General features: G+C 41.3%; 1 protein-coding gene across 1 annotated transcript in view; it reads left to right on the top strand.

Moving 5' to 3' along the window:
* apbb2a (amyloid beta (A4) precursor protein-binding, family B, member 2a) overlaps positions 1-23183 on the top strand; it is a 49553-nt gene that overhangs the window by 11408 nt on the left and 14962 nt on the right. The window contains exons 7-8 of the mRNA XM_074674507.1: positions 852-998; positions 1597-1724. Coding sequence (XP_074530608.1) covers positions 852-998; positions 1597-1724 — 275 coding nt within the window. The remainder of the gene's footprint in view (positions 1-851; positions 999-1596; positions 1725-23183) is intronic.

Below are 23183 nucleotides of genomic sequence, written 5' to 3'. Positions count from 1 at the left end.
GAACGTAAACTACTGAGATTTGGAATGTTGGCAGCGCTGCTGTTTGAACAGGAAACACTATTCAAACTCTTTGTACTTCATTATTATTGTCTGAATTTTAGTCTCTCCTTGGTTCAACTTTGACCCACCGACCCTGCAAATAAATAGGAAATGAACACACACACACATGCACATTCCTACCTACTAATGAAGTTTACTGCAGGTCAAATGTTACAGGTAAAAGGGTTGATCTCAAAATGTGGTTTACCACTTATTTATTTTCTCATTAGCAATCAATTTGGATTATTTATTTTTTTATTTTATTTTATTTTTTTTATAACCAACTTGCTGCACGGTGGCGCAACGGTTAGCGCTGCAGCCTCACAGCAAGAAGGCCACTGGTTCAGATCCCCACCCTGGCCGGTGGGCCTTTCTGTGTGGAGTTTGCATGTTCTCCCCGTGCATGCGTGGGTTCTCTCCGGCTTCTTCTCACAGTCTAATAACATGCACCCCAGGTCAATTGGTCACTCCAAATTGTCCATAGGCGTGAGTGTGTGCGTGAATGGTTGTCTGTCTCGACGTGTCAGCCCTGCAATTGACTGGTGACCAATCCAGGGCGTACCCCGCCTCTTGCCCAATGAACAGGATAAGCAGTATAGAAAATGAATGAATGATTAACCTGTCTCATATTTGATGCATCTAATCACAGATCAAGTCTTGTTTCATGTTTCCAAGACTAACTGCAGCTACAGAAACTATTAACGAAAAACTTCAGCCTAAAATCATGCAGAAGAATCTCACTTCTTACAAATGAATAAAAAAAAATAGACAAATAAATAAAACAAATGTGTTTGTGTGTGTGTTCCCTCCAGTCGTTCCCTGTGCGCTCTCTGGGCTGGGTGGAGATGGCAGAACAGGACCTGTGCGAGGGCAGGAGCAGCGTGGCTGTCCACCACTGCATCAGACAACTGTCCTACTGCCGGAGAGACATACGAGATTCAGCGGGGGTCTGGGGAGAGGTCAGTGACCCACAATGTACAGCTGAATATTTATTGACATGATCTTGATTTACATTTAATTAAGTCTTAAGGCTTTAGACTTAAAAAAGGACCAGTAGAGTTGGTTGTTCCTGCTTGAATTTCATAAAGTATGACCATATATGATGAAATCCATACTGATGTCAGCTCACTCATTTTATTGTGTTATGACAAAGAGTGATGAGATGCCAACGCTCTAGTAATACTTGAGCCAAATACTCAGTCTGTATATTTCAACATAATGCTTGGAGGCATATTTGGATATTTTATTCAATGTGCAGATTCCATTAGTTGTCTGAGCAGGTAAAACATTATATGAGGAAAATTCTGTTCAGTTTTTTTTCCTGATGTAAAGCCTATAAAGCCTTCTCTGTAAATGCTCAATTAATCTCTGAATTCTTGAGTTTTTTTTGCTGTGTATGCCACATAAGAGCAAAAATAAGTGAAATATCAGAAGAAGATAATCTGGATATAATTTTCTAATCATCTTACATTTTATTCTTCTTGCTACCTCTTTAGGGCCCTGACCCTCCATGTTTTGAATAGAAATGATTGCTTTCACTTGTTTGTGGTCTTGCAGGGTAAGGGGATGCTGTTAGTGCTCCAGGACCGCATGCTGACCCTTGTTGACCCTGATGATCGCAGCCTGCTGCACTCACAGCCAATCAGTAGCATTCGTGTCTGGGGTGTTGGTCGAGACCACGACAGGTAGGTGAAAATGTTTTTCTCTTAAATGCGTCATCTTAAACTTGAAATACTGAAATTCACACAAGAAAAAATATGAGTACCCATTGGGCTCCAGATGTGTGCACAGTTAGGCCTGTGAACATAAAGCAAATTAATCACTGTAAAATAAATGTGAACCATTTTTCCTGCTGTAAAACGCTGAGCCAGTGATTTCACTAATCATCAGTGAATGGAATCAGCCTCATTATTATTCAACGCACATTTGCACCAACTATATTCAAAGCCCCATAATTATTCTTATTGCTGCATGTTTCCAGTGCAGAATGAGGACCTCTGGGGCCTTCAGCCATTTGGCAGTGTCCTTTGGTCTTAACCTTTTACCATTGAGCTGACAGTGTGCTGAGGCCAGCACAGCTGCTTATTGGATGGTGGTGCAGGCTAAACCCTTATTGATATGGGCCCCTCAGGGGTTCCTTTAACACATACCGCAGCCCCTTCAAACACAAGGCCAAAACACACCAGGACACCTGAGTGCTGGTAGAAAACACATGCATGAGTCTAATATGAATAAGATACAGAGGCTTATTTGTGTGTGTGCATGTAGCATATGATACTGACAAAACTGTATTATTGTTGTGAAAACTTTTCCCCTATCAAAATGTTAAACCTTGTGGAGCTCAGGGAGATCCTGTTTGGAGACGTGTGTCACACAAATGAGACAACTTTACAGTCCAGGAAGCTGTCTGGCCTTGACATGTGTAATCAGCTGTAAAGGGATTGAGTGAAAATGGGGTTTAAAATAGTTGCCGAGCTAAAGGCTTGATCTCACTCCTCTTACAGGGAGTTGTTACCTCCTTTTTTTCTCTGTCTCATTTCCCTTTGCCTTCTAAGTGCTGCCATAGTTTCTATCACACACTGAGGGAAGCTGTGGGATGCACTCCTCTTGTCTCCCAGTTGGCCTCCTTCAACACCACAGTGTTAGCTGTGTGTGTGTCAGTGTGTGCATGTGTGAGTGTGTGTGTGTGTGATAGATGTAAAATAGGAGAAGGAGAGGGAGAGATGGAGAGTCCCTCCGCCCTCTCTTATCTCAGAGGACTGAGAAACTTTTCAGTGAGTCTGTCTCAGCGGTAATGGATAAAGCGTGTAGCAAAGAGGAGGAGGGGGGTGGGGGTGGCCCAGGCTGTCTCCCCCTCTCATCCTTTCTTTCTCTCACTTCATATCTTTCTCTCTCTTACAGCATTACAGCCTCCTCTCTTTTTTTTCATGCTCTGCACACAGCACCACTTAAATGTCTGCAGTTCAGAGTCCACAGTCATCTCATGACTTTGAATGTGTAATGATACTGCGCACTGTGTGTTTGACATAAAGGGTATTTGAATTTTTAAAAGCACAGTTGCTTCACTGTTTTATTGTGTCTGACGTCTAAAGAAGGATACACGTTTGTGTGTGTATGTGTCCAAGATGTAAACATTATTTTTCCTGGAGGTTGGAGTTACATTTTCCTGCCACTAGAGTGCAGCATAACAAAGTTTCTGTATCTTACTGACAGAGTGCATCTTAGTACACCAAAGTATCATCTGGAGTTTTGTTTTTTTTTTTTTTTTTGAAATATATTTTTACTTTAGGCAAAATATTTATTTCTCCTTTTCATTTGGACAACAGTGTTTTTCATTTAACTGTAGTCCAACTTGATAATGTCCTCATTCACAAAGTTAGGATCATCAAAATTAAGTTAGACCTAAGTATAAAGTAAGTTCATTACAGATGGTACATAAATGTTCCCTGTTCTCCTCCCAGGTACATAAACCATCTCTCTGTGGCTGCATTTAAAAAAAGAGGCTTAAAATGTCAAAAGAAAGAAAAGCTTTTACAAATTTTCACTTTGTAAGTAGAAAAAAAATAGACATGAGAAGTGGTGTGTTAACATATAATGTTTGGGAAAGTTTTAAGAAACGTGAAAGATTCAGTGATTATATTTTAGGTTTTTTGTGTCTGCCTCTGTGTAAATGTGTTAAGTTGTCTTTCTGATGCTATCCTATGTTTATTAATTGAATGTGGTTTATTCTTTGCTACAAAAGTGAGTTTATTTTGTTACTTTGCACAAGACAAAGTTTAAAATTTAAGGTTGCTTTATTATTCATAGTATGAATATTTATTTTTTTAATATTGTATAGTACAGTTACTAGATTTAGTTTGAAGTGAATGAGTTAGCCTTCTTTGAACAACAATCATTAATCAGCACAAGACAAGAAAACCAACAAAATGACAAAATGCTCACAGGGTAGCAGCAAAAAACAAGGAATGAGCAATCAGTGTAAACAAGATAGAAATAAAACCATCCAAAAGTCATTAAAAAGTGAACGAAAAACAAGTCAAGGTGTGTTTCAGTACAATAAGATACAAAATATATTTTTTATTAGAGAAAAGAGAAGTGGTTTTCCAGCATTTCTGGCTACTGTAACAGGAAGCTCCAGTAACACTCCTTCAGTGGTTTGCTGGTTTGGGGGAACGTAACCCAGCTCACAGTGTTTACCCCTGAATGGGAGCCAGTCCCTGCAGCCAGGTTCATAAATCTTGTAGAAAAGTGTTGTTCAGCTGACACTTCTCCAAAGTAAAAAGAGTATGAAGCACAGAAGCAGAGTGCTGACATGTGAAAGAATGACTGCCCTGAGCAGTGTGTGTGTGTATGTGTGTGTGTGTGTTTCTGTTGTGAAAGTCAGACAGGTTAAAGCCATCAACAGCTACAATTGATGAACAGAAAGAAGACAGTTTTTTCCTGAAACTTGTGGGTGAAAATATGAGTAAGGAAAAGAAAATAATTGGGAAAAGTGAGCACAGAATTGAAAGCAGAGAGTTAAAGATGCGTGCATAGAGCAAATCTTAAAGAAAAAATCCCCCTGCTCCCTTCATCCATCTTTCCCTCCATCCTGTCTCCTTCTCTCTCCGTCTATCTGAGGAGTATTCCCCGTACTGTCCTGAATGAGCTCTGTCTCTGTCTCTCCTCCTGCTTGATTCAATATGAATGAGTCCCCCTGTCTCTGAAGCGGAGCGAAAAAGGACTGGAAGGGGGGGTCTGCTCCTTGATGAAGTCATGGGGCTAAATCTGGAGCACTCAGCAAGTCTGACGATGTGCACACCTGTGTGTGTGCGCACCAATGTTTGCACCAGTGCGTGTGTGTCTGTGCATGCTGGCTTGAATTGATGAAGTCATAGGTCTAAATGTGGAGCACTGTGTGTGTGTGTGTGATGCTGAATGAGTGGGTGTGTCTGTTGTTTTACCCCACTTCCCATCCCCTCTCTTCTGTCTGTAACGCTCTTGCGCTATTTCTACTCTTTGTCTCCAGCGCTCTCTCTGCCCCCCTCTCATGCCATTGGCTGCACAGCTCTGCCTTTGCTCCTTCTTTCTGCCTCTCTTTCTTCTTTTGTCCTGTCATTAGCCTTCTCTCATACTCCAGCTCCAGTGAGACAAGGGAGGGGGAGACAAAGATACAGCAGCCACTGAGGAAAGAGGAGAGAAAGGAGGGAAGAGTGAGGGAGCAGTGGGAAAGGAGGAAGCAGCGCAGGCTTCCCTGCTGGTGCTGAACGGGACTTTGCAGGAGACTCTTCGGACGGGGGGGAGAGGAGCAAAGGAAGCCGAGTGTAGAAGAAAGGTGTAGAAGAGGGAGAAGAGGGAGAGTAAGAGGAGGGAAGGGAGGAAAAGAGGGAGATGAGCTCTTGAGGATTAAAAAGAAGAAGAAAAAGACGGGAATAAAAGGAGCACGAGATCTTCTCCTGGGTATCACAGTTAGAGGGGCTGAAGCAATGTCACCGTGTTGGAGGAGCTAACAAGGCAGGGAGGCAGTGGTCTGTATCTGAGCGAGGATGTCTGGCTGTGTGAGTACCCCTATCTCTTATTTATTCACTCCTCTAGCCCTCCTTATCCACCCATCCATCCATCCATCCATCCATCCATCCATCCATCCCTCTACTCTAAACCATTTATTACTGCCTCTGTCTGAGTCTCACCATGACCCCCCGTCCTCCCCCCGCTGCTGATTCCTAACTGCATCTCGCAGCCCTACTTTTGTTTATTAGCTTGTCTTTTATTTTTACACTCATTAACTTCATGGCCCCCTGTTGTGTGTTTGACTTCAGGCTGTGTACTTTCTCTCTATCCCTCCATCAGGTGTAGGGATGCAGGCAGGCAGCAGCAGGTTTGAAAAAATGAGAGTTAAGAATGAAAGAGGGATGAAGAAGGCAAAGAGAGGGATCGAGAAAGACAGGATTAAAGAGTCTGGATGTGCTGCAGGGATTTTCAAAGTGTGTGTGTGACGGCTGTTTTGAGCTGTTTGATATTGCACTTGGTTTATGCCCCGTGTGTGTATGTGCGAGTGTGTGTATCCTGCAGAGCCAAAGCATGACTATTTTTGACACATTCATCTTGCACTGCTTTCTGAATTTGTGTAACCAAAGAAGCACACTCAGGTAAAGTTGTGTGATGAATACTTTCCTGTACCTTCTTTCTCTCCTCTTGTTTTTATACCACAACAAGCAGAGGAGGAGGAGGAGGAATGAGCAGGGGAACCCTAAGCGGAGAACAAAAAGCTGGAGTGAAATGATTTACAGCATCATGAGGGCAGTTGCAGCTTGTTTTCTCGTCCTTGGCGTGTGACACTTATTAGGATTGAGACGCACTGGGTGTGTGCCGCTGTGATGTATCCCACTTTTGCTGTCTTTGTACAGCGCTGATATCTGTGAGTTTTTCATGCCATCAAAGTGAACTGCAGTTTGCTTTTTTTCAGCAGTGGTGTGTTCACTAAAAGACACATTGCAAACACACATTTCATTCATATTCATTAGCGGGCAGCTACGGGGCTCCGCTTGCTTATTCCCCACAGCTCTCACTTATTTCCCCCCCTAATGTTGACCTTCTGTGGACAGCTGTGGCATGCAGAAACGATGAGAGAGGGTAGAGAGAAGAGAGGAAAAGATATGAATAGAACAGAAGTAAAGGAAAGAAGAGAGGAGAGGGGACACGCAAGCCTCCTGTATCATTAATATTTTAGAGATGAATACACTTCAGCAATCACCTCCATTTATGTCAACTTAACTGAGTTTATATGTGCATGTTTGGGTCTTTCCGGTCTGTCCAGTTCAGTCTCAGCTTCTCTTCTTGCTTAATTAACATGCACGGCCCCCTCTGACAGGCCACAGCCCCAACACCTCGACCCACTCGATAGATGCCAAAGTGATTGATTGCTTTTTCCTTCTCACTCCTGCTCTGATTTTGAGCCCTACACCCAACCTCTTCCCTCTTTTCCCCCCTTTGCAAGTCATCGCTCCTCAATGTCAGCTCCTTACATCTACCCACAATCCATCACTCCCACTTCTGCACACACTTACACGCACCTTGTGTCAAGATGTGTCCACCCCGCCACCCAGAAAAGCTCATTCTCCAAAGGGTCATTATGGTAGAAGCAGTATCCCCACTCACTCTGCAGTGAAGAGCCATATGTCACACACTCACACACACACACACACACACACACAATCAGACACACACTCTCAGCACTACAAAACAAAGACACACAGGTACACAAAAAGCCTTAAAAACACACATTACTTCTTTACCTCCTGTACCTCCTCTCCTTCCCCTCTTTCTCACATTAGCATTGTTAGGCACACCTGCTGTAATCCCTGTCTTTCTGACGGATTACTCCCCCTGGTCCACCTATAGATCCCCTCCCTCTCTGGGCCCACCAGCCGATAAATCTCCCCCGATAAACCCCAGGTTTGTCCGGGCTGCGGCGGGCAGTGCTTGGAAGTGAGGCTGATGCTCGCTGATGGCACAGGGCTGAACGCAGCGGGACACTTGGTGCTGCCCGTAGCCCGTCAGTTTATCAGGCAACTGGGGGGCGCAGGTTGATCAGGCTGAATATATTTAAATACTCAACGTGTCTGGACGAGCCTGATGGAGGCTTTTTGATGATGAATAAATCTCCCCTTAGTTATTTCTGGATCGATATCACATTTTATTCCAGTGATTCATATCAGCAGCGTGACAGAATGGAGTATGTATTTATCATGTTTATGTTTATTATTTAAAACATTTCTGTAGCTCTTGATCATATTTTGACACACAAATCGATAAATCTCAATAAATGTGGCCTTAACCACCTGAGATTCCCTCGTGCTGCTGGCTTCCTTTAGAAAAAGGATGAATGAGTGAGGTTGTGATTGACTTTGACATGGATCTAAATCTGATGACTGCATGGCCTGGTCTAATCAAAGCATTTTCAAACTTGTAGCTGCTGTTGGGGTGTCCCCTCAGTCTGCAGGGGACAGTACTTACCAAGAGTGGTTCAAGGAAGGAAAATGTTTTAACTGTGGATGAGATCAGGAGCAGCCGAGGCTTTCATGATTGAGAAGGTCGGAAGGTGGCAAAGCAGTCCAACAAAAACAGATCCTCCTCATAGTATCTTTAAATTTAAACCATACCATTAAATATATTTACCTCAGTACTAGCATCCAAACGTACTTTGACGGGACTTGTAGGCTCTAACTTCAACTAAGATCATTTTTGAAAATCTTATTCATGCTAAAAACAGGTAAAAGAAAAACAAAGTTTCCAGACCAACATTTACTGGTAATTTTTTAGGAAAATTCATTGGAATTGAAGGCAGCAAACCCCCAAAAATTCAAATTCTAATATTTTCGACCTAAAATCCTCAAAGAAATTTTCAGGAAACTTCTCTGAAATTTACCTGAAAATTTTCTCCCTTTTGCAACCCTAACAAGAAGTGAAGGCTGGATCCTTTATAACAGCTACTGTAGCTCAATTTATCTAAAACCATTGATGCTGGTGCTCAAGGAAAGGTGTCAGATCACACAGCACATTGCAGTTTGTTGTATATTGGCCTGTAACTGGTCAGGGTGCTGATGTTGACCCCTGTCCATCGCCACAGGCGCCACACTGAGCGTGTGAACATTAGAATCGTATCACAGAGCAGTGGATGCAGCCTCTTTATTCCCAATGGAGCATCTGTGGGATGAATGCACACTTAAAGAATTTGCTCAAACTTTTTGTGAGCCATGCTTCACAGCACACTTTCAGAGGTTCAAAGGGAGATCATGTCTCATCAGATGAGGACTGGTTTGGCCCTAACCTGATGAGAAAGTAGCCACAAGTTATCAAGTGGGTGTTCTTCTTAGTCTTGTGGCTGACATCGGTATTCTGCTTTATTTGTTTCATAAAAGGTGAAAAACTCCTCATAGTGTGTTTAAATTATCAATTTGAAACAATCGAACAAGCACCATTGTACAGTTATTCTTCTGTGCGCTGAAGATCGTATGATGTCAAATATTTATCTCCTCAAAGGAGGTTATGTTTTTGGGAGAGTTTGTTTGTTTGTCTGTGAACAACATAGCTCAAAGAGTAACTATCAGATCTTGATGAAATTTTCAGGAAATGTTCAAAATGGGATAAGGGAGAGGTGATTAAATTTTAGAGGTGAACTGAATCACCGTCTGGATACAGGATTGTTTTAAAGGATTCTTAATCATTGTGATGTAGGGCCTTTTTCACTATATGTGTATATAACTCCACGATAAATGGTCAGATTGCTTTGCAAAAGAATACAAGACAAGGTCACCATAATTTCTGACAAATGTAAAAGTACAACCCAGACCCTGCCAATATTCTGGATACTATGATCCAGAATATGAAATACATACTGGGTCATCATAACTTTCAACACTGTCAGGTAACAAATTATCGTACAAACCTGCAACGAACACCAAATTGTAGCAGACAGTCTGCTGAAAGGGAGTATAACATTAAAGTAGGACTAAAGTGTTGCGTGACAATCATAATATGCTTAGCAGAGGTCTGCTCTCTGAGTGCCTTTCTAGTTAAGTATTGAATTGTTTCTTTATTCCAAGAATGATCCTTCTGCTGCCACACAAGACAAGAAAATCTTCTTAAAGCCACAAAAGTTTGACATTTTTGCTCCCTTATTATCAAAAACTTGTGAAACTCATTTTCTGTAAAACATATTTAGTAATTAATGAACTTGTCATTCAGCATTAGTCAGAAAAACAGGCTTTTTGAAAAGTTTAGGTAAAATTTCAGAATTCCCTCTCTGGCAAAACTCTGGATGCAGCTGAAACATAATGATTTACGGCAAGCGCAGCTAATTAGGTTACATGTATACAGCATGATCCCAGGCGCACTGTGAGCAGAGCTGTGTGTAACTCCACGCTAACCTGACACCAAATCCCTGCGCTCTCCCACACACTCTCTTTATCGCTCTGATTCTCTCTCTCACACACACTCTCACACACACACACATCAGTAATGTACATGAATGGGAGCATCCTGCTGATGTGACATCTCACTGATGCTTTGTCTCAGCTGAGAAGATTGGTGATTGTCTACAAATATAACACACACACACACACACACACACACTCAGGCGCGCACACACACACACACACCAGTGCAGTGTGATGTATAAATGATCAAGAGTAGAGAGAACAGCAGGACATCATCTTTCTCCCTCTCCCACCCACCCAGAATCCCTCGTCTTCCTTGACATACCTCGCCCCCTCACATACACATACACACACATGACACACACTCATGCTGCCTTTCAGTTTCACTTGCTCACCCACCTTTCCCTGCTCTTAAATATCTAATGAAATAAGACAAGTATTGACTCATGAGTACGGTGTGTGTGCATCCCTCAGCTTGTTGCCCCTCCCTCTCTGAACGTCTGGAAGTGGGTCACAAAGCTGCGTGAGCATAAAGCCTGTTTCACTTTAACACTAATTCTCATCATCGACTTTGAGACTGCGTGTGTTTTCGCAGAAAATGCTCAGAGGTGCTGTGAGTTTAATCAAGCTGAGGTTTGGCTGCTGCTGTAAACAGCATCACCTGTCTGTCAGATGACACCAGCAGCATTGTGTGCTGCGTTTGCTGCTCAATACACCGCAGACAACAGCTTTATTTTCAGTTCAACTTGATTTTTGTCCTATTTCTTTGCTGCCTCAGGGTACGATGGTGCTTGTGAGTGTGTTTTTTTTCTGTGTACGAGTGTGAATGTGTGTCATGTGACGCAAAGATGCAAAGAGGGTTTCTTCCTCCCCCTCTTCCTCCTCCTCCTCCTCCTGTGCTGTGCCTGCTGGCCCTGAATGCTCGTTTTACCGCTCATCCTGGTGCTGTAAACAAGTTTACAGTGGAGAGAGGTAATTATGCACAGACATTCAACATTAGACCAAATGACTGTGGGCCATGACTTATTCATCAGGTCGCATAGGGGTTTACCTCGCTTGATTGTCGCGCAGGCTGTAAGTACTCCACAGCTACTGAGGGTGCTGGAGGTTTTAATGGTGTAATGTTTAGCTGGATCCAAATGAACTCCAAAACCCCCTCCAAAGACTCTTTGTTGTCGTTGTGCTGCCCCACTACTTAAGGAATAGTTAAACATTTAAGAATTGAAGCTTTAGGAAATGTTGTTTCTTGCTAAAAGTTAGGAGAAAGGACTGATAGTTCAGTAATTTTTGTGTTTATGTTTCTGGAGCCAGAAGAGTTTTACTTCAGATTTGCATTAAAGATCAGACCGGCAGCCTGGATCAGTCTATTATAAAAAAGAAGACCACCACAAGCACTAAGTTCACCACAAATCTCATCTGTTTGATCAACACAAAGAAAAATGTATACAAAATACATCAGCTCAGTTCACATTTTTGTGATAAGTTTAAATTGCTTTGATGTCATCTTGAAAACTAACTTGATTTTATGGGCTAGCTGCAGGCCTTTTAAAGAAGCTGTGTTTACTTAGTGGTACTTAGCAGAACAGGTTTGGTAGAATCGGAATATGATATATTAATGGAGTTTTTAAATTGCTCGCCTGCACATGGAAATTATTTGTTTTTAATTTAAGTTGAGCAATTTAGATCTATCTCTACCCTCATGTTTATACAGGAGCACAGGTCAGACAAGTTAATAATGTGCACTTCAGTATTTATACTGCATCAGCTGGTAGATGAAAAAGATAAGAGTGGTTGTTGAATGCAAAAGCTTTTACATTAATAGACATTTATTATAAAAATTTGACAAATGAAGGATCATACTTAGTTTGCATCACAGGAGCCTCTCATCTTTACAGGCCACCGTCCTTTACTGACAGGAGTAGTGAGTGGGATGGTGTTTTAATCTAGAACCTGACCGCTAGATTTTGATTAATAGTAAGAATGCATGATATATTGGTGTCAATATCGTTATCGGCCAATGTCATTCATTTTTTTCAACATACTGGCATCGGCCAATGTATAAATGGGGCCGATATTTACACATTAGCTGCCGGCCATTTCAAGGCATCTTGGAGAATCCTTCAGGATCATAGGCTGTGTAAAACATGAGCATAGTCTCGCCGATGTTAGCAAAAATTCACCCCCCGTACAGTGGGTGCCAATAGTAAAATTAGCGACTCAGACAGGAGACGTTTTTTGAACCAGGCTGTAAATAGGTTAATTTCTGCTTTGAAAATGGCTTTTTTTGGCTTGGTGTGTATGTGACTTCCGTCACTTCCAGAGCCAGCCTCAAGCTGACTTGACAAACAGCAGATTTTTAGCACTTCCGCATTGTCTCATATTCCCAGACTGGAGGTTGCCGCTTGTTCAGGACCCAAATAATATTGTTTTCTATGACTATGTAAACACCAAAACTACCTAAGAAGAGTGGACTCTCTTCTTTTAGATCTTTCATCCCGTTTTTGATCCAAAAAACTGACAAGACATACTTTTTTTATTGCGTTCATCTCAGGCACTCCATTCTCATATCCTCTCCGTGGTCGTCTTTTCCCACGATCACGCCACTCTTTCTCTCTGATCTACCTCCACACATCATCTCAGATTGTTTTTTTTTACCAATATTGATATCGGTCAATATTGGTTATTAGCCATAATAGCAATATCAATATCAGATATCTGTATTGGACAAAATTTTCATATCTGTGCATCCCTAATTAACAGTCCTTTTTCTGCACATTGTACCTTTAAGGGTAAACAGACATTACACATGTCTACACTGTAAGTGACAATATAATGGCAAAGTCAGTCCACCTTAACCCCCCCAAAAAGTTGATGCCAAACTGTTCACTTCCTCTTTGATAAACCTGCCTACATGTGAGCATTAAGCTGCGTCACTTATCTCATAAAAAGAACCTTGATGAGTCGTAACTTCTATTGTTTATTGGTTATGATGCAACTTTAAGCACTTTTTTTGTCTGGGGGCAGAAAGGGTTAGAAGTTCCTTTCAATGTGTTGGTGGTAAAACTCATTATTCACGTATGTGTCAATATTTGATTCAAACTCTTGAATATTGCTAATGGTAGAATCCTGAAGATCCCAGAATTAGTGAGGCTCTAATTAAAATATTGGATATCTAAGCAGGCTACAGACAGCTCTGTAAATACCAGATAGTGACGCTAACATATCATCAATAGAGCTGCTGCAGCTGCAGAGTGAAAGCGAATCAATATCTGTCAGCAGCTCTGTACTTCACGACGAATAGCTCTTTAAAGTGTACACTTTGCATCTCTTATATCTGGTTTTATGGTTAAGTTTAATTGTTTTCTTATATCACTATTTTCTACATTCCATTATAATAAACTACAATTAGCTCAAATTACGGGCAACATATGCTGGTTCCTGCAAACACAATTATCAGCACCCTGGGGTCTAATTTAAAAACGGTACACTCACAGCGGTGTTCGGTGATGTTTATTAGGTTTGGACAAATAAATATGAAGAATTTCCCCGGAGAAAAGGCGTGGATTACCAAAGACCATCAAATGAGTCTGTTAATAGATACTTTTGCAAGCTTTGACAGCATAGATATTTCATTTTCCAGCACTTAAACCGGGAGCTTGAAGCCCGATTTACTGCATCTTGTAATTTTTATGAATATGACTGTAGTGTTTTTATGATTACTTTGCCCTTTGTGTTGATTTTATTATCATCCCAAGAAAAATGCAGAGTAAATTTCTTTAAAGGGATAGTGTTATGCTGCATTAGAGTTTAAAATAAGCCCATGAGTTTCCCGCTGGTGCAACAAAGAAAAGCTTTGCAAAGAAGAATAATTAAAAAAGAGAAAGTTGGTGGATTTTAAAATTCCTGCCAGGTGTTTTGGTGTTGTCTTTGCGATGTGATGAAAGGGGCATTCCTCTAAATCACACACCAGCTGTTGTTCTCTTCTTTAATGATGAATCTCACTGTGAAACTGGATCATGTCAGCATCCACTTTGGACTTATGCCAAAGGCACAACCCTGTCAGCAGTCATAGAGTTACCCATATAGTTTCACTCAATAAGGATAATACACACACACACACACACACACACACACACACACACACACACACACACACACACACACACACACACACACACACACACACACACACACACACACACACACACACACACACACACACACACACACACACACTCACTTAGTGTACACACACCTGGTTGTCTGCTTCACACTGACAGCAGAGTCACAGGATCTTCCTCCTCAGACATTTCTAATCTGCATCTGGCTGTGCTATTAGCATATGTAAGAGCATTAGCATATCACCAAGCTCTACCCAGACACTCTGTAAAGCTGTTTGATAATTGAAGTCTGAGTGAAGTGTGTGTGTGATGACACAGCGCTCTGTGTGTGTGTCGGTGTGTGCGGGACAGATGGTTGAGAGAGAACACGAGTCTCTGCTGAGCGATACTGGAAGTTACCGAGCGGAGAAAATACAGCAGAGCGGACAGGGAACAAGTTATGATTGTGTTGTTTTCACTGCCTCTTAAAAGTTTTAGCAGAGCTTCTCTCATGTTTTATCTCACAGTATAAGCACCTGAAGATGCAGAGTAAAGTAGTCCTCTTCACAGTGCTTCACAAACACTTGAATTTAAATACAGAGTATGGTTGGGGAAAATAAATGTTTGAGCTAGCGAGCAAAAAGTTTTCCAATTGTTGTAGTGACTGGATGAAGATGGGAAAAGTGAAGTTTGAGCTGGGACTTTACTCTAATTCTGAGTCATTTTAAAGCCTCTTTTTAAAATAAAGATGAGAAAAGATTCAAGTGGTGGCGTTCTATGCATGTTTAAGACGGGAAAACTCAGCAGCTTTGTTTAAAGGAACAGAGAACAGAAAATACCTGAGAACAGAAATACCTGAGTTAGACCACATCAAACAGGGTTGGCTGCTGAAAATGAAGAAAAATCTTGAATCTTGAATTTTCCATTCTGATGCATTGGCCTACATTTTTACCTCCGCCAAGGAAGTTATGTTTTTGGGAGAGTTTGTTTGTCTGTAGGTTTGTCTGTGAACAACATAAATCAAACGTTACCAACGGACCTTCATGAAATTTTAAGAAAATGTTGAAACTCGGATAAGAAAGAAGGAATTCAATTTTGGAGGTGATTCGGACCACCATCTGGATCCAGGATTTTTTTTAATGATGAGATAGGGCTGTTTTATATGGAATTAGATTTGTGTCAGACTGGCGCAGGCCACAAATCTCTTTGCTGAGAAAGCTGTAACCTATTAGCAAATAAACGGGACGTTGGATAACGTACAATAGGCATTTGTTTTCGGCTCCTTGGTAAGAATAGTTACTGCTGTGGCCACCTTCCTTCCTAATGTCACGATGCAATTTATCATTCCAATTAAATAGAATTCATCAAGCATTCAGAATTCAGCCACACAGAACAACATCCAGGGCAAGGGGTGTCACCCACTCGAGAGGTTTGTGCCAAAAATCGCAATCAAAAATTCAGGCAGCGCAAACGAAAAAGCTGACATTGAGAACGAAAATCTGATCAGTGAGAAAAAAAGACAGAACTGTAAACAAAATAACTAATGATAAGAAAAGTAAAAGTATAATTATTTACACAATTACACGAATATCTTGATTGCAATTAAAACATTTTTTGCTTGAGTTAGATTATATCTCTCAAATTTGTATATATTTTTTGCAATTTAAATTTTTTTCCTTGATTCTTTTTGACACAAATCTAATTCCATAGTTTTCCCCAAATGTGGATACAACCCCACCATATATGGTTGGATTGTTTGGCAAAACAATACAAGACAAGGTCACAATCATTTCTGACAAATGTAAAAGTACCATCCTGATCCTGGCAATATTCTGGACACTATGATTCAGAATATGAAATATGTACTGGGCCATCATAATTTTATCCTTTCAGGTAAAAAATTATCATACAAACCTGCAACGAACACCAGATTGTAGCAGACAGTCTGCTGAAAGGGAGTATGACATTAAAGTAGGACTAAAGTGTTAAGTGACAATCACAATATGCTTGGCAGAGGTCTGAACTCTGAGTGCTTTTCTAGTTATCTCTGTCTTTCTTCACGCTGCTGTAAAAAGTTTCTGAAATCTGTGTTTTTTGCTCATACGAAACTGAGGTTGGACATCAAACATATTGGTTGAGCCTCAATTAAATGGTGCTTTAGTTGAATCCTGCCGCTTCACATAGCAGCTTCTGTAAAAGTACTTTGAATGGTCTGAAGACTAGAGAAGCTCTATAAAAGCACAGTCCATTCACCAATTTGTAATGCATCTTTAGTCTGAACAGCTAAGCTGGAATGAGTCTGACTTTGACGTTACTAATCACAGTTCGGAGCTGGTGGACCGGCCAGGGATGACAATCGTTTGTTCTCATTAAAAAAGACCTTCAATAATTCTTTCCCTCTTTCTCTTCTGTGCAGTCAAAATCAGACTGTTGATTGTTCCTGGCAAAGGTGCAGAATGAAAGCCTAAAACTTCACTAAGATTTAAAGTTGTGAATTATATTTGTTTTCACAAAAATTGAATTTCTCAACGTTTTTTCTGTCAATGTATTTCCACCAGTATTGACAGAGATTGAGATGATTCATTGCAGACGTGCAGGAATGATACTGTAATTACTAACTCATAGAAAAAAGAGAGAGATTATCTTTTTGCTGTCACAACACTTTAACGACACACAGTGTTGGAGACATTAACTCTGACAGTCTGCTCATTTATGATCCGACTGAAGAGTACAGATACATTCAGATTGTTGTAACATCACTAGAATACAAACTAGCAGCATGTTGACCCATCTGCCTGTAGCATGCTATTCTACCCTGAATCAGTCAGAAAAATCAGCTTCTCCATTTGGCGCGTACATTTACAAAGGTTCTGACTTCAGCTTCTCATTCCTACCAGCTGCATCTAATCCTGAGAATATTTGCTCAAATGCAAGTCGAGTAAATCAGGTTTGAGTTGCAGCTTTTTCGAATCTATGCTTACAATCAATAGTCTTAATCATGCAGAAAACCAGAACAAGAAGCAACGTCAGCATCAGTGATCTGCAGTGGTTTACGATATAGATTTTCTTCTCCCTCTTTTTACATTTGGTGCCATCGTTTCATATTAGTGAAACACAGAATAGAATGGCTGAATCTTTGAAGGTAAAGTGCATCTGAAACACATAGAAAAATAAAACTACCAAGAAGAGGCTTTAGATATCACAGTCTGAGACGGTGTTGAGGTATGTGAGGGTGGGATTTTCGTTCAGTGGTACATATGCTAATGTTACTCTTACTACAGTAGTGGGTGTCTGATGTCAAAGCCGCTCTCATTGATGGTTCTGTACCACTTTCTTTAACCCAGCTCAACACCGTACATCTGCAGCCGCAAACTAATTCAATCTGTGAGTCGTACGTGTCCTCTCCTGCCTCACAGCCATCAGGATCAAAGAGAGATGGATAGTAGTGAGTCAGTCCTCCTCTCCTCAGCTCTGGAAATATGTGGAGCACACAGGGAGAGAAAAAGAACAACATGAGGGGTGGGAGTCTAGCTTTAACTCATCTCTCTGCTTTGGAGCTTTCATACCTTTCATCTCATACCTCTTTTTACCTCTTCTTTTCTTCTCTCCACCTCTCCCTCTTCCATTCAGACCCCCCTGAGTCTCACACCTCGTTCCCATTCCTCTCTGCTACACTTTCATTTTTGATTCTGGCTCCTTGGCTTCCTGCCTCCATCACTCCTCTCTCTAGACGTTTTTATCTATGTCTCTTCACTTTCCTGCCAAAAATCTCTTCCAACATTTCTCAGGTCCATGTGTCATTCATTTTTAGATGTTGGCTGATTTACTGCCTGTCTGGCTTTACCTCATGTAACCCTTGTGTGTTAGCTGAGGTCAGGGAGAAATGCACCTTAATGGCACTGTGATCCATGGTTTCTCTCCAAGTTTCCCTCTTTTTCTGCCTTTGCAAAGACAATGTTCAGTGGATCCACACCTCCTGTGTCCTCTGTCTACTCTCCCATAGAAAATATTCTATATTTCTTCTAAAGCGTACATAAAGCAAACAGGCAGATCAGTATATTCTCCAAGCTAAATGACGCAGGAGGCAGCCAGAAACCAACTCCAAAAAGACAATCGAGACAGGTGCAGAGAACAAGTGACAGGAGATATCATCACAAATATGCTACCAAACCACTTGGGAGGGTTTAGTCAAAGATCCCAGTTTCTGTTGAAATAAGCTAACCTATGATAATGAAGTAAGCCAACACTGTCTTTAGGTTTACACAAGGGTTATTTGATATTTTTAGTACATCATATAAATCCTCGGGCTGAGGCTCAAGCTCTTGTGCTGGCAAATGAATCAAACAATGAAAAGTAATACCACATTCCCCACCAGTGTTACATAACTGGCACCACAACTGACTTACTTTCTGGATGTTTTGGCCTTCATTGATAGAACAGCTGAAGAGAGACAGGAAAGGAGGCAAGAAGCAAAAAGCAGGGGGAGACATGCAAGGAAGGATCACAGCTGGGAGTCAAAACAGCAATCGCTATTTACAGAGATGGTATAGTTTCTGTATATCTATACATGGGGCACACCCCTAAAAAGCTGGGATTGACCGACACCTCCAGAGGGTACTTCTGTACGTTAAATTTAGATCATTAGTATATTTCACAGGAAAGTGTTAAAAGAAGAAGATGAACTTTATTAATCCTCAGCTGAAATTCTAAACATACACACAGCACAGACACCAAACATCAGATCGTTATAGACTGTGCTTCTCTACCCTGTTAATGAATGTCTGTGGTTTGTGAGAAGGAAGATCTGAGAACTTTGTCTAGATTGATTACTCATGATTTAATTATTTGAATTCAGAGGGTTTTTTTAAACATTGGACATTACAGACAGCATTAAGGAAGTACAAGTACTGATGCTGCGTCAGTCTCTGAAGATGGGACTTGAGCAGGGGCGGGTACATGGGTGGGCCCAATGGTCCCAGGCTCACCCTCTTTCTCACAGGCTCACCTCAAACTTTTCTTTGATAAAACTTTTTTTCTTTATTTGCTTTTTAAAAATCTTTTTTAAAGAGAAATATTATACAATTGTGTCACTTTACTCCTGGTTTGTTATTGTTAGATGCCCAGTCTTTATGAAATGAGCCAAGTTTGGCGATCTTTTAGCCTGTTGGTAAAGAAGCTATGACTCATTCAGCCTCATGTTATACTGGTAGGACTGGAGAATGATTTTGGGAAACACTGTAGTTTTTTGTCTTTTATTTAACCTGGTTAATGTTGCTGCTCTTATACCCTATAATACGTGGACAGTTGAGGTGGCGCAGCTGATTGGTGCATTAGAGCACTACTTTTTGGGTGATACCATTGAGAGACATTGCCATCTGATGAACTTAAATTTTATAAAATTTTATCAAACACTAAAGGATCGTAAAGCAACAAAGTAATCTTTAAAACATACATTGTAACAATACTGTACATATATCTATAAAGTCATAGTTATTTACTAACTTTTATAATTTAAGGCCCACCAAAAATTGAAATCCTGGCTCCGTCCCTGGACTTGAGTTACATCTTTCTGTTGCATTTGCTGAAAATTGTTGATAATTGTTTAAAATCAGTTTATATCAAGTCCAACAGCCACCTCCTTCTTACACTCCATCCTTCCAGACATTGTTCCTGCAGAAAGACATGCAGTGATTAAGCAGTGTGGTGAATGATGTAAACATTAGACACATGTCTGAGCAAGAAAGAAAACTCAAATGAAAGCAAATTTTAAATCAAAACTTAACTTATTTAGGACGTAGATCATTCTAAAATCCTTGTTACAGCCTGAGGTTTGGACTGATGCAGCCCAGGCTCAGAGTCACTGAGTCTAAACTGGTTAAATTTTCATTCTGTCCTCTCTCGCTCTTCATCCACTCATGGCTCCAGTTACAGTTGATTTATTTTTAGTGTGTTTACTTATTAATGATATCCTGTTTTTAACTGCAGAGCTTAACTTTATGCCACTATAACACAGCATATTCTGCTTTGTGGATCTATTGAAAGGAAGATTTCTGATATCACCTTTACTCATAAAGCTTTGTGCTCCAAACAAACTTAAACTGTTAACCTGCAAAGGTACTGCAGATGGCAGTTAGCTTTAAGCTAACTCTGGTACAACAAATCAAATGGTAACATCTGTGTTTAATCGTGAACATGGTCCCTTTATAAAAAGCTGTGTGTTTCCTGATGGTCACGTGTTTCAGTTTTCATCCAAACCTCTGCCTGTCCTGTGTTTGTGTTGATGACAGAATGGTTCATGAAGCACAGAGAAAAGTGCTATAGAAATGTCAGACATTAAAAGGCTTTCTTCCTAGTTCTTTTTTTTTTTTAACATGATAACAAAAAATAACTGGTGGTTTAATTGGTGAAAGGTGACTTAGTTTCCATAAATCTGGGTGCCGAGTTTAAAGTTTTCTTTGCTCCAGTGAGTAAAGTGAGTGAAAACAAAGAGACGAAGGTGAAATGAAGTCAGTGTGGATACCACAGTGCTGCAGAGTCTTTTTTGGGTTTTAAGCTCTGGTCTCTGCCAATGATGGACCCTTTGCAGCATATTCAGTCTGACAGACAAACAGAAACGAGCGTCTGAGGGGAAACAAAAGGGTGTGGTGAAAGGTAAATGGACAGCAGAGGCTTTTTTGGGGGTATTAACAGTTTGGATACAAAAAAATCCAATTCCACTAAAGTGAGTGACTGTTAAATGGAGCTGAATTGTAAATGGAGCAGAATGGGAAGTAAAGGGAGGCAGAACAAAAGAAAAGACAAATGAAATTCAAAACAGAAGAGCAGAGATGCATATTAATGTGACAGGTTTGACACATTCACGTGTGGCCGGTTGGAGCGTTGAAGCCTTTCTTTTATCCATCAGTGTTTTGGTTTAGCCTCTGTCTGTGTGTGTGTGTTTGTGTGTGTGTGTGTGTGCGTGTGTGTGTGTGTGTGTGTGTGTGTGTGTGTGTGTGTGTGTGTGTGTGTGTGTGTGTGTGTGTGTGTGTGTGTGTGTGTGTGTGTGTGTGTGCACGTGAATGACCACCAGCTGTTTTAGGAGCAAGCTGAAGCAGCAGATCTGACTCTGATGACTCCTGTTTTCGAAATAATCTGCAACCTGCTGTCACTCACACACAAACATCTCTCCCTCACACACACACACGTCTTCTTGCTAAGTGGATCATGAAAGAATCAAAGGCGTTCGATGTCTGAATCAGCCCTCTGTTCTTTATTCAGCCTGTGACTCCTTTGTAGTGTGTCTGATAACAGAGCGTCGCACAATATACGAAGGGAGCGGCTGTGATAAGTTACACTGTTGATATGAATCCTTCAGCGTTGCATCTTTTTTTTCAGTTTTGGAGGGAAAGAGAGAGCAAGCAGAGGAGTCAGAGATGGAGAGAGCTGTAGGGAAGATTAAAGAGTGAAAGCAAAAAAGGAGGATGAAAGAGAGATTGAGAGGAGGTAACGATGGAGGGAAATGGGGAGTAGGGGGTGGAAAAGCTGCAGTAACAAGGTGTGTGTGTGCGTGTGACTGTGTTGGCATATTTAACAGGAAAGCTGTGCTGTGTCATAAAGTAGCAGAATACTAAGCCTGTGAAATGAAAAGCACACAAACTGAGCTCCTGTGCACACAGACAAATCACACACGCACACACACCTTACAGGAAGATAGTGATTGAGGTGAAAGTGTGATGCATCTGTTTCTGACTCAGAATGTTGCCTGTATTAATATGAAATCCTCTTTTTCTTCTTCCCCATTTTCCTCCCCTGTGTCATCTTTTAACTTCTCATCAACTTTCTTAAACTTGTTTCCTCCCCCTCACTTTTCCTCCACTATCCCTCATTCTTGCCTCCTGCTTCCTTCCTGCTTTTCCTCACTTTTCCCTCACACCTCCTTTTGCTTCCTGGGACCCAGAGAAAGGTAATTGCTCTTTGTGGTGTATTCAAGTGTGATTTTGCTTCTCCATTGTGTTCAGTAATCATTGTGTCAAGACCCAACACCGCCACCACCGGCTCTCTCTCGAGCAATCACATCCGTCACATCAGGCACCAAATCAGAGGCTCTGCTCCGTCCAGAGTCATTGTTGCTCTTTGCAGGAGAGCAGTGGAAGTAACTGGAGGTCTAAATCACTGGTGTTAAATCATCAGCGAGCCAGACTGGCCACAGGCTATTTCCTATTAAGAGTTGCATGCTGCTTTATAGCATTTTGATCCCCCAGAGAGGGTGCAGAAGTCATAAAAGAGGCATTTGTAGTATGTGAAGCAAGGCCACTCATGCTGCTTTGGTGACACACTGCTTGAGTGTCCCTGAATGAATGTACACACACACACACACACACACACACACACACAGGACCATTGCACTTTCCTCTCTGGCCACAGGCAGTGAGCATTATCGACCCAAAGTATGTGAGCACACAATTAAGCAGAGGAGACGGGCCGGATAATGGACTCATAAACACAAAAAGCCTGCTGTGATAAATGCCGGCTGTGTTTGTCATATCTCTGTTTGTGTCATGTAGTTATTTAGGAGCGTGCAGTGTGGGTGTGTGCCTATATCTGTGTTTGTATGTGCATGAAGCCATTCAGCTGCATCTGGCGACACCACCAGTTTTTGTCTCTACATGTTCTTGCCTTGGTCTTTGACTCTGTTTATCTGTTTGCTGTGCTGACTGTCAAGGAAAAATACACAAAAGATTTTCAGAAGCTCTTCCAATGTGGCGTTGGTGTCTGATGTTTGCTCCATTAGCCATGTCTGTGATTAGCATGATGCTACTCTGCCCTCTGGTATTCCCTCTGTTGCTGGGTTAGCATGGCTAGCTTGTCCATCTTATTGGAGATAGATCCTACGTTCCCTGAAGCGATAGATTGAAGGACAAGTCCATGTCATCACTTCTTAGCTCACACCTGAGAACCAGCACGTCGTCCTCACCTCCTTCTCCTCACCTTGTGGGAAGACATCAGGCCTTACACCAGTTAGCAATGACATGCTACAGGCTGCTAACAGCTGAGTTCACATGCAAACAATTCAGCCATGGTTACATGTAGGATCTCCAGATAAACACAGGAGAAAAAGTAGTAAAAATATCGCTGAAGCCACAAAAAG

This window comes from Halichoeres trimaculatus, unplaced genomic scaffold (genome assembly GCF_033239565.1).
Source record: "Halichoeres trimaculatus isolate MK-OKI-2021-1 unplaced genomic scaffold, fHalTri1.1 fHalTri1_scaffold_7, whole genome shotgun sequence".
Classification (NCBI taxonomy): Eukaryota; Metazoa; Chordata; class Actinopteri; order Labriformes; family Labridae; genus Halichoeres; species Halichoeres trimaculatus.
The sequence above is the reverse complement of the archived record's forward strand: the minus strand, read 5'-3'. Positions and strand labels throughout refer to the sequence as shown.